We start from the raw sequence: 12,095 nt of genomic DNA, 5'->3' as shown, positions 1-12,095 counted from the left end.
GCTTTGACAGTGAATATTCTGGGACCAATTTTTACATGTCTAGACTGAATCTATATACACCTTACAAAGTGCTATGCTGTACTTCTTGAATTTGGTAGGTAAATTTTGTACTTCCGCAGTATATAACACTCTGTAATAAAAAACAGGAGCAGTAAATACCTCTTGCCTTCATTTGGGTTTGCCTTTCCTGCCTTATTTTAAAGTTTTGTTTAGTTTAAATATATTATATTTTCCATAAATGTTAGATATTAATTATTTAGTATATAAAATTTAATCATTATATTTGATAACACTTAAACAAATTTCATTTATTTTATTAAATCTCATAATACATGACAGAATTTAAAAGTAAAATTAAAATTAAAATATTAATTTTATTCAAATCAATTAGTATGTTTCTATATTTGTATTTTAATTCATACTTTATAAAATTAAAAACTATAGCTTCATAATAATTGAAGCCATCCCCTTCAACTTTTTCTTTTGTCTTATATCTAATAATAATATTAAAATCACTATAATAAAATAATAACTTTATCTCTATCCTAATTTATATTATAAAAATTACAAATTGAATTATATCTAACTTTAAAAAAAAATTTGTGTAATCTAATAAATAAAATAATGATAATAAAACAAAGTCAATTTTGATTGTATGTATTTTATATATATATATATATATATATAGATTTCTTTGAGTAATTTTTTATTAAAATTAAATCGTGTGGTATTAAAATTACACTCTTAATCAATACGGCACCGGATCACCATCATCAACACAAATCATTACATTTGTTTTATGATTATAATTGAAAATTTTCTTCACCGTCACGGTTAGTCGATGACTTTGAATCTTCGTGTGTTAAGATTTGACGGCTCAAGATAATTAGATAATTTTTATTTTTCTTAAAATGGTTTTTTTTATATTAATTAATTACAATTATTACCATAATTAGTTATTTTAATTTTTAATTATTTACTCCTAATAGGAATCAAGTCACCATCACCGCTTATTTCTTTATTCTCCACTGTAGTATCTTCTGTAGAATCTTTTAATCTAAAGCTTGTAATCCACTCTGGTCTACTTTAACACGCTAACTATTTTCCCCCTTCTTATCTCTTTCTGACTGAAATTTAGGTCCTTCCTCCTTGAATTCTAGTCCCAGTAGGTAAAGGCAGAGAAGTTTTCCTGGTCTCGATTCTCTCGTTTCTTTTTCCTCTGTGATCGTTGTTTCGGTTACGTTTGATCTTCTCTTTTTCAGTGTCTGTCTGTTGAGTGGGGAGGTAGGTGAGTTTGTTTAAAGCTTGTAATTGGTCATCAATGGCGGAATTGGCGGGTCCGCGACTGTACAGCTGCTGCAATTGTCGAAACCATGTTTCGTTTCACGATGATATAATCTCCAAAGCCTTTCAGGTTCGTCACTAAAATCTCGAGGCTGCTGATTTTAATTTTGAATTCCGTTTGGTTTCTCTTGTGATCAATTTTTTGCTGCTTTGAACTTGATCTGGAATCTCCGCGTATATGATCATTTAGGTTAAAACCGATTTGGGAATAAGAAAAGCCCCTAATGGATTTTGATGAAAACCCATTATTTTTCTCTACCTACTTTATTTAATATAATATGATTATCTTGTCGGTTTTTTGAACTGATCTCATCACTGGACTACGTGTATGTGCTTGTTTGTCTGTGTATACCGCCTATATCTGGAATTCAGGTTCTGATATATCTTTGTATTTTTGGATGCATGGTAAGCTTGGAACTATGTTTTTTCCCCTCAATTTTTGGTTACTCGAGGGAAATTTCTCGGGGGAAATTTTCTCCAATCCCGCGGGTAATTTCACTTTTCTCTTATTTTTCTCATTAACCAAAATTTTTTCTCTCTACCCGCGGGGAGCATTTTTTCTCCCGCCGGATAAATTTTTTCTCCTTCGCTGTTTTTTTTGGTTCTTTTGTATTAATTTAATTTCCCTTTTAGGTAAAAATTTAAAAGTTCTCAAAAATACACAAATTAATCAAAGCGGAATATTACATCATTTTCTCTTAAGAAATTTGGTCCCCAAATTTGTACTTAGCGGTAAATAGCTGTGGATACTTTGCTCGCATATCCTCTTCGTGTTCCCATGTGGCTTCTTCCTTTGAGTGATGCTGCCAGAGTTACTGTGTGAGACTTGAGTTTATGATCTTATCCGATAAATTGACCTAATCCCAGAAATTTAATTTGATATGTTGTTTTAATTTTGATTTTATAAAAGGGATTTAGGCAGGCCTCTTCCAACCTTCTTTTATTTTTTTCTGTTCTTCTTTTCATAACTTTTGTTAGGGAAGACATGGCCGTGCCTTTCTGTTCTCCCACGCAATGAATATTGTTGTAGGGCCTAAAGAAGACAGGCATCTGCTGACTGGTCTCCACACTGTCGCGGACGTCTACTGCGGCGACTGCAGGGAGGTGTTGGGTTGGAAGTATGAGCGAGCTTATGAAGCATCCCAGAAGTACAAGGAAGGGAAGTTTATACTTGAGAAAGCAAAGATTGTTAGGGAGAATTGGTAGTATATCTATCTACCTATCCTTATATATATATGTAAATGTATACCCATATATCCTATCTGGGTCCTCCATTCAATATTTTTATTCCTCTGTTTGTCGCAAGTGTATTTGATGCTCCCTCATGTTCTTTGTACAGAAACTTGCTCTTACCCATTTCATGGTGTTCAATTGTTTATCCATGGCCGATTCTTCCTGTCTTGCCTTTGACCTATTTATGCTTTGTTGATGGATTAATTTATTCCGTGTGAATGAAAAAAAAATTGTCTGGTACTCAAGATTATCCATTGTTACAATGCTTATGGGTTTGGATTCTTGATTTTCGAAAATGGTTATTGAAGTAGTTCTTGCAAGATGAGGCAGCTCTAGTGTTTGTGTTCGGTAATCTAATTTCTCGTGTTCGAGAAGCAAATACAGGAGAAGAGCAATCTATATTTTAAATTAGGTATTATACGAATTCGTAAATATGATTGATATATTTTAAATTTTTATATTTCTAATCTTTTGACAAAGAGTTGAGATGATCAAATTATATTTTAAATATTTATTTGTGAAATAAATAAATTAAATATTTAAATTAAATTATAAATAATTTAAATTTAGTAGAAATTAAATTTTTAATTATGTGTATTCAAATGATTTAGATAATATTAAATATTATTTATTTTGACTTTAGACCCACCACTTAATTTATAAAAATTATTTTTGTTCAATATAGTTGCATATTTTATATTTTCAAATCTGATTCTAATTTTTTTTTTGGGTTAATTTAATTTGAAAAAAAATTTAAAAGATTTGAGTTAGATTAGTTTGATGATGCGAGTCATCAATTGAAAGGCCAAAACGACATGTGATTTCGCGTTTTGACTGTATAAATAAATAACAAGAAGAAAACGACAGCCATTTCATTTTTTAGGAGAGAACAAGACGGTAACGAAGGGAGAGAGAGACGAGGGAGGCGGAGAGATGTACTTGAAGAAGGCGTTGTGGAGCGAGGGAGTGACGAAGCAGAGCAACCAGACGGCTGCAGAACAGAAGAAGACGGAGTCGGAAGCCGATGACTCTGCGGCGGCTGCTGCGACCGCTGTGGAAGAGCTGGTGAACTCGCTGACCAAGCAGAGGGTTTACAGAGAGCTCACACTCTCTCTACGCACCGGTCTCCGAGACGCACGAGCCGAATTCTCCTTCCTCCGAGTTCGCGGCCTTCGTTCTCTTCTCAAATCTCTCAGATCCATTGCCCAATCCGATTCCACCATTCATCTTTTCTGCCACACCCAATCCATACCCGAACTCCAAGGTTCGAATCAGATCCTAATTATTGTTCTTGTTTCTTTCTCTTAGGTTTTTTTTTCTCCGTATTAATGAAATCTAGTGCAGTGGTTCCTGTTCTGTTTCAACATTCACTGAAGGAGACGGAAGATGACAGGGTAATAAGCTTAGATCATATATTCAGTGTGGAACCAATGAAGATTACCAGTCCTTCCACAGATGCGGAGGTTGCACTGGCTCTTCGAGTTTTAGAAGGTTGTTGTCTTCTTCATTCAGAGAGCACTGCTTTGGCCCATCAGTACAAAGCAATTGAGGTGCCTATTTAATGCTCACAGGCTTTTTGTTTGTTTATTGTTTTGGGATCGGTTGGTTAAATCTTTAGAATGAAAAGTGGCATTACTGTTGGATTGATTGCTTAGAGAAGTGAGAGTTATTTATTGATGAGTGTCGGAAGGGCAGCGTCTTCTGTGACAAGTGTTTATGATTCATCTTAATGAGAAAGCTTTATCCAGATAATGATTATCATACGTTCTTGCCCATGAGAATTCCTGCTTTCTTTTTCTGTTCTAAATCCATTTTAGAAGACTCTAGTGTACTGATGGAAGGGCCTCGATCTATCTCCTGGCATGTTTTTTATCCAATGACGAATAAAGTTCAATAAAGGAAGTTTAGTTCAGTGATGTCCTGGAAAATGAGGATTAAGAATGGAAAATGATTACTAATGTTGATTGTTTTGGATGCAACAATAAACAATACGAACTTGTGATTATGATGGATTGTTTCTTTCATAATTGATTATTGAAATCCCAGTTGGCAGTTTGGCATGTGGCTTCCGGAAGTAATTTTTCAGAATATGCAGGTTTTGATGAATATATTAGCAACTCGGGGGGTACTTGAGCGAGGCGCTTGCTTGGATGCGTTAGTCTCAATAATGTTAGATTCATCAGCCAATCAAATGGTATGTGGTTTCTTATATGGTTTCATAAGTAATTGAGAAGAGAGTTGATGTTATGTTTTGTTAATTGCTGTTTGTCATGCTATACTTCTTTCATTTAGCTGCCAATGCGTATATCAGGAGTCTGTCTAATGCTTGCTTCTTTTTGAAACATGAAATATATTGCACTACTTATTCGGTTGCTACTTAAGCTCTCACACTATTTCCAGCACATAGGTCTCTCCACATAATACAAGGACTAATCCAAATAGTAGCCCTTGGAATCATGCAGAGGTCCAGAATACATAAATGATACATACTGTTCTAACTCAGTGAAGCATTAGTGTGATTGAATTAGGGAGAGTCAGCTAGCAAGACATAGAAGAGGATTTTTTCAATCTGGAAATTTAATGGCGGTCCTGTTGTATTTTTAATTGGTTATCGAGGAGTTAATATGTCATACACCTATTCCATCTATGACATTCTTAATATATTTTTGGCCAATTATTTACTAGGATTTTGAAGCATGTAATGGTATTGAGGAAGTTGCGGAGCTCATAAGAGACAAGCAAGTGGATGAAAATCTTAGGTACGTTTCTCTTTGACATTTTTTAATACAGTTTTTCTTGCCTAAGACTTTTAGTGGTAGTCCTTATCATCATACAGCTTGACTGTTATTATATTGACATTTATAATAGGACATGGTTTTTTCCCTTGTTGATTGTCTGCTGATGATAAAGTGTCAATTTTTTTATATTTGTTGCCTAAGCTTGATTCTTGATGTAGTCTGTGAGTTCCCTTCTATTTCTTGCTTATTTCTAGTTATCTGCATTAAGAAAAAATTGGAAGAAAGAGATACAAAAGGATTTTGAATATGTTTAAAGCACCTTATAGTAATATCTTGGTCTGCTGAATCCTGCTTGTGTGGAGCTTTTTTGAGCATGCCCTCTTTCCAGTCTAGTTCAGATTCAAGCCTATGTATTCCTCTTTTAGGGACACTTATTGATACTTCGCCTAGGAGAGAGTTTTCTTTAAAAAAAAAAAATCATTTTTAAGGTTTTAATTTTACCATGGTACTGAAAAAGGAGGATACTGATTAGGTTGAGATGTGGAGAGTTCTTGCTTCTGCTCATTGGGCATGTAAATGGGAGGGACAGACCACCTATGGCAACAGTACATGAAGATATCAGGCGACTTATGGGTGAAAAATCTGCTTCCTTGATATGGGCAGCAAGTCAATTTGGTTCAACCCTTGATCCAGAGCAGAGATTGACAGCTCTGCATATTCAGGCTCGCAGGGTGCTAGAGTCACTTGACCTTTACTGAATGCAATATATCAGAAACATTTCTCAAAACCTCCTTGCAGGTCATCGACAGTTCTGTTAATAAGACACGAAATGATGTTCTGTATGTATTAATTCTTCATTGTTTGCCAGAAAATTTTTCGACAAAGTCTGCTATCTTGTTACTAACTATTAATTTTTAGGGGGAAGAGTTTATTAGTCAGTACATACGCCGTAAGAGAAGTATAATACAAAATGTAGAAAGTCATCGTACAAAACAATTTCAGGTACCTTTTTCATGCCAAGGGTTAAAGATCAAAGATGCTTCCTCAAAAGAGTTCATGATCCACATACAAGGCAAGGATGGCAACCCAGGAATCCAGATTCCTCTTCTATATTTTCTGGAACAAGAAGTCAGAGTCCGCCTAACAGCTGCACCCCCGTACATTTGGAGCAAACTTTATTCCCACTAAGTCATCGCCACGAAACCCAGTTTTCAGAGCCTTACTGTGAATCTGCTTCCCTGAGTCTGGCATTTGCAGGAGTCAAGGGTAGAAGCGTATAGAATCAAGAATAGAAGTTGAGATAGTTTTGTTCCGTCGTTGGGTTTGGTCCTCGGAGTGGGCTCTCGTTTGAATACATTTAAAAATAAGATATGCATGTGAGCATGAGCTCTAAATTGAGCATGTAGGAGCTCTAGCATTGAGATAATTTTGAATGAAATTTGGATTGATTTAAAATCAGACTCAAAGCTATGCTCAATAGTCAATAGAAATCGTTCTTCATCAAATTTATATCAATAGTTTGAGCCTACGCCAACAATGTAATCTTTCAATTATTAAAATTTTTTGTTTTATATTTAAATATCGTGAATTCAAATCTCGAATTCATTATATTAGAAAGCAAAGTACCCGATGCTTACTTACTGTTCGAACGAACAAAGGGAAATGTTAGTTTTTTGTAATTCATCAAGCTGTTCATAAGATCTACGAGATTATGTTAAAAATTAATATATCTTTTCGACGAAAACTCGAAACTTTTTTTAGTCGAACTTGATTTCATCACTATTTAAGTTTAGTTTAGTGTGGGTGTTTTGAAAGCCTTAACCAAATTCTTAATGCAAGAGAGATTTTTGAACATAAAAGTTAAAAGTATGACCGACAATGTAGAGGAGGGGAGGGGGAGGGGGAGGAATTTGAGGTAGTGGTTTGACAAATTTAGAGGAACAAAAGAAAATCGATGTACAAGAAAATTTATAGAGGTGGACGCCTATGTTTGGCAACTTGAAATTGACCTCCACCAATAAGACTCCTCTTGCACCTCAATTCACGGCTTTAACCTCACCCTCTTTATTAGTGCTATTACATATACATATACATATACATATATAAATATATATATATAGTCCTATGACATATATACCTATATAACAATGTCTATGCACATGTACATTTATATATATCTCACTATTGATTTACCATATATGTAATTGTATAAAAACACTAGCGGCATGGTCTTTGTTAGATTAAATATTTGCTTTTAGGATAAATTGTCACCTACTAAAACTTAAAAAACTTTTTAAATAAAAATTTATATATTTACTAATAAATTATATATAGATATATACACTACTTATTAACATAATAAAAAGTAAAATTCAAATAGATAACGTATGAAAATAGAGTATAATTCGAATATATAATTTTTTATAAAAAAAAAATTAATTAAGTAATAATTAGTTAATTGAGTTTTTTTTGTTTTAGGACGAATATTATTTATTAAAATATATATTTTGAATAAAAATGTATAAATTTAATAATAAATAATAATTATTATATATTTTTAAAAAAATGGAGGTAATAACTATTGGAATTTTAGAAAGTGGAGCAGCATGGGAAAGAAGAAGTTAGGGTTTTACCACCGTGAATTCGTATCATCTTCTTTCTGAGTATGTGTATACGTACATGTGTATATATGTGTGTGTATGTATATATGTATGTGTTCTTCTCCGAGATCCTGCAGCCTGCTTTGCTAGCTTCTTGTCCTGTGGGTTAACTTGTTTTAATGGAGTGTGAAAGAATCTCACCACACGAACCAGATAGATGATAAGACCTCACATTTCTGATCAAACCCACAAAAATAATATATATATATATATATAAAAGATTTTACTCTGAAGGATTGATAGACAGCCATCACCCCCCACCTGATCAAGCAATTACAGAACACGAATCTATATATATGTACATATATATATATACACACACACGTGAGCAAATCTCTCTTACTTCTTATTTAGTTATTGTTAATTTACATTTAAAATCATAATAACAAAAAATTGTAAGCTGTCCATAATAATACAAAATTAAAACCAATAATCTAGCATGGATGAATACAGTACAAGCGTGCAGATATATATATATATATATTTCTGTATATAAGAAGAGAGGAAAACCTATTAAATTACCTTAGTTAGCGCTTCATTAATCAAAACTGCAAATAATTAAGTTAATCCATCATGTTAAATAATTATTAAAGGAAAAAGAAGAAGAAGAAACATAATTCATTCCGACTTAATTAATTACTAATTAGGTTTTACTCCATGGTTACCATGATCCTCCTCCTCCTCCACCCAACATGCCACTGCTCCAAAACCCACCAGTACTACCATCATCGTCTCCTCTATTATTATGATTATTCTCAAACTGAATCTGAATCGGATCAGCCTGCTTTGTGCCTTGATCCATGGGGAACAACAATCTTGCACCACTCTCTTGCACACCACCACCTTGTAATTGCAGACAACCCTCCAACCCATCAAGAGAAAAGCTCAATGTCGGCTTATTCAGTTCCTGCAACGTTAACCCACTTGAATAAACTGAATCATGATGAGGAGAAGAAGATGTAGTAGTAGTAGTAGTGGGGATCGCCATGAATGAACTCAGATTCCTTGAAGTGATTATCTCAGTCTTGAAGAGCTCCATGGGTGAAGAATTAGTAGGGTTTTGATGAAGATGATGATCATCAACAAACGTGGAGTAATCATGATGATCGGGAGGAGGGTAAGCTAGGTTGAGCTCTTGACTTCCATGAATCTTATTAGGGTTCTGATGGGTAGTAGTAGTAGTACTGTTAAGCTTTGTTGATGATGATAATGGTGTTGATGGAGACGACGACGACGATCTTTTCGTCTTCCTTGAACCTCCTCCTACGGGAACATTTCTGAGGGAACCACCTTCAGTCCAATACCTTCTGCAAGTTTTGCAGAAGTAGCGAGGCTGAGAAAGGCTGTAATTGTTATAGTAACAAAATTTGGTGTTGTTTGAACTGCAGCGAGGACAGTTCAAGGCTTGATCTTTTAGAGGCCTGCAAGTTTTTCTGTCCAACAATGGCGGTGATCTTGAACATGTACTTTCGGTGGACATTGTTTTAACCACACCAATCCCCTGAAACCCAAAAACAAAAAGCTATTAACCCAGCTGGAGTTCATGATCATAACAAAGCTTTTGTCTCAGAAAAAATAGAGAAATTTTTGAAGAAGAAGAAGAAAAAAAAAAAAAAAGCTATGAAACGACTGGAAAAACGCATGACTCCATGATCAAGACAGAAGCTTTTTGTTGACACAGAAAGAATCTGGGGAAAAAACCAAATTGAAAAAAAGAAACAAAAAAAAGCTGTAAAAGAGATAGGAAAAATCAATGATCAAAACAGAAGTTTTTATCCCACAACAAGAATTATGGATAAAGATTGAAGACAAAAGACCGACGACCCAAGACAGAAAGACCAAGATATGTTATTTATATATACATATATATGCGTTTTACATACATATATAGAGATATAGGAGAAAAAAGAGAGCTACTTTTACACTTTGAAGATATTTCTTCTGATCAGATGGGTGGAATTTAAAAAATAAAAAAAAAAAAAAAAGTGCAACACTTTCAAGAACAAATCATAAAAGCTCTCTCGATCTCTCAAAAGACAGAAACATAAATTCAAAGATTAGTGGGGGCTCAACTCAACAAACAAAAAGTTAAAAAGAGAAAATTAACTTTAGAACAAAGGCTATAGTGATATTTACATCAATTTCAATAAAGAAAATTTCTCAAAACCCAAAGAGAATATATATATATATATTCTAATACTAATTAACTATAGCTATTTCCCAGAAAATCCCATCACACCCAAGAGAAAAAGGAAGAGAAAAAGAACATCAATATTCACGATTTCATGATCAGCAGAAAAATAAAAATAAAAATAGAATAAAATAATTAATTACCTGTGGCCACTGAGCAGTACCGCTTTCCATGGATGAAGAAGAAGAAGAAGATGATGAAAAGTGGAAGAAGAAGAAAAAGGGCTATGGAGTCTTGAAGGAGAGGAAATTGAATCACCTGCTTTTCTTTTTCTTGTTTCAGGGTGTGATGTGTGAACGCACTGAGGAGAAGATGGTGTTTACATGCGTTGGGTTACTCTATGAAAAAGAGAGATGAGAGCACTCAGCACTAGCAGGGGCAAAATTGTCTTTTCACGATGCACATACATACATACATATATATATATATAAAGAAATTCATTTATTTACCATAATTTTTACATGCATACATATATATATATATATATACCCATTGGGTATTACCAATTGCAAATTATAGTTATATATTCTTTATTCTTAGTGGCTGTATTTGTGTGTATACACTCCATATATATATAAATATATATACACACACCCACATACAAACACGTATACACTCGACTAGAATATTTCATTATTTGTTTGTTTTGTTTTTTTTTTTGGTTTTACGAGTAAAAATTTATTATTTTAAATTACCAAAAAGCTTATTTTTTAATAAAATTATATTATTTATTGGTTGAAAATTTCTTTTAATTATATATACATTAATTATAACAAAAATACATAATTTAATCTCAATTTATTTATAAAAAAACAAACTAGTAAGCATTCACATAATAAATAATTGGATTGGTACATAAATACAAAATATATGTACATATATATATATATATGTATATGTATGTATCTATGTATGTATGTATGTATGTATATGAGTTGATTAAATGGCGAAACGTGTCCGATTGAACCATGATGTTAAACTACTGTAAAGAAGCCGTGCAGCCTGCACGTGCAGTCTAATCCCCCAGGACCGTTCGATGAAATGATGAATGATTCCAATCAACGGACGTCACGTGATGGGCTTTTGCAAGGACGTGGGTGCCAATCTGCATGCGTCTGCCTCACACGTCACCCGAATTCCCCATGGCTAACCACTACAACTGCAACTATTAAATTCTATTTTCATTTTTAATACATTATTATTATTATTATTATTCAATTAAAAAAATAAATCTTTTTTAAAAAAAAAACATAATAATTTCATTAATTAAACCTAACCCTTTTAATTTTATTAATATACTAATAAATTAAATTTTAAATTTTATTAAATTAAAATTCGTAATTTTTAAATAAAATTCTAAATAATTAATAAAATAAAATATTTGGTGACCCATAATTTTAATTACGCAAATTTAAAAAACAGGGTGGTAATATTATTTCTTTTAAATATTAATTTACGTTTTTAAACAAAAAGAACAACGAAGACGTCAAAGTGACATCAGAGGGCCCGCCTTTATTCGTGACTGGGCCCCGATGACGCTTCACTTAATATTCTCCCCTTTCTAATACAATAAGCCACATTTTCTTATATGACCAAAAATTTAATATTTTTTATCCCACAAAATTTGGAATTAATTACAAATAAAAAATTAACCATGTTGAATAAATGGCTTAAAAGAGGGATTTTTATAAATATTTCTATAAAAAATTTTAAATTGAATAAATTTTTTTTCTCTCTACTTAGCTTCTTCTTGTATTTAAATAATACGTGTATCTATTCCGACGATAGTATCGTTTCATAACATAATGAAAAAAAATTAGGGTAATATATACGGTTTTTTCAATAATTAATAAAAAATAAAATACAGATTTACTTTTATTTAATATTTTGTCTTAAATTTTTTAATTCTTCGATGCTCGATCACATCGT

The 12,095-nt window shown here is 32.8% G+C and overlaps 3 protein-coding genes across 9 annotated transcripts; 2 read left to right on the top strand and 1 right to left on the bottom strand.

The window, feature by feature from the left end:
• The first annotated feature begins 1,033 nt into the window (after positions 1-1,033).
• LOC110823072 (Yippee family putative zinc-binding protein) lies at positions 1,034-2,740 on the top strand. 2 transcript variants are annotated; one of them, XM_022053354.2, is made up of 4 exons: positions 1,034-1,169; positions 1,263-1,414; positions 1,755-1,833; positions 2,375-2,740. In XM_022053354.2, the coding sequence occupies exons 2-4, from the start codon at positions 1,322-1,324 to the stop codon at positions 2,548-2,550; spliced, it is 348 nt and encodes a 115-aa protein (XP_021909046.1). In that variant the 5' UTR covers positions 1,034-1,169; positions 1,263-1,321; the 3' UTR covers positions 2,551-2,740. The 2 variants fall into 2 exon arrangements, with proteins under 2 accessions (XP_021909046.1, XP_021909047.1); XM_022053355.2 differs by lacking the exon at positions 1,755-1,833 and having other exon boundaries at positions 1,054-1,414; positions 2,323-2,740.
• A 702-nt stretch (positions 2,741-3,442) lies between these two features.
• On the top strand, positions 3,443-6,894 carry ISI1 (binding protein). 6 transcript variants are annotated; one of them, XR_015816267.1, is made up of 6 exons: positions 3,443-3,841; positions 3,922-4,127; positions 4,664-4,771; positions 5,263-5,336; positions 5,848-6,154; positions 6,318-6,894. XR_015816267.1 is itself a non-coding variant. In XM_088211244.1 (6 exons), the coding sequence occupies exons 1-5, from the start codon at positions 3,511-3,513 to the stop codon at positions 6,071-6,073; spliced, it is 945 nt and encodes a 314-aa protein (XP_088067370.1). In that variant the 5' UTR covers positions 3,443-3,510; the 3' UTR covers positions 6,074-6,113; positions 6,318-6,894. The 6 variants fall into 6 exon arrangements, 4 of the variants coding, with proteins under 4 accessions (XP_088067370.1, XP_088067369.1, XP_088067368.1 ...); XR_015816266.1 differs by having other exon boundaries at positions 6,234-6,894; XM_088211244.1 differs by having other exon boundaries at positions 5,848-6,113.
• A 1,639-nt stretch (positions 6,895-8,533) lies between these two features.
• Positions 8,534-10,484, bottom strand: LOC110823383 (uncharacterized). The gene is made up of 2 exons (XM_022053756.2): positions 10,310-10,484; positions 8,534-9,476 (listed from the first exon to the last, which is right to left on the bottom strand). The coding sequence occupies exons 1-2, from the start codon at positions 10,337-10,339 to the stop codon at positions 8,637-8,639; spliced, it is 870 nt and encodes a 289-aa protein (XP_021909448.2). The 5' UTR covers positions 10,340-10,484; the 3' UTR covers positions 8,534-8,636.
• Positions 10,485-12,095: the final 1,611 nt, after the last annotated feature.

The sequence above is a fragment of the Carica papaya genome, chromosome 9 (genome assembly GCF_054855325.1).
Source record: "Carica papaya isolate Zhongbai chromosome 9, ASM5485532v1, whole genome shotgun sequence".
Lineage (NCBI taxonomy): Eukaryota > Viridiplantae > Streptophyta > Magnoliopsida > Brassicales > Caricaceae > Carica > Carica papaya.
Note: the sequence above shows the minus strand (reverse complement) of the source record. Positions and strands in the feature narration are given on the sequence as shown.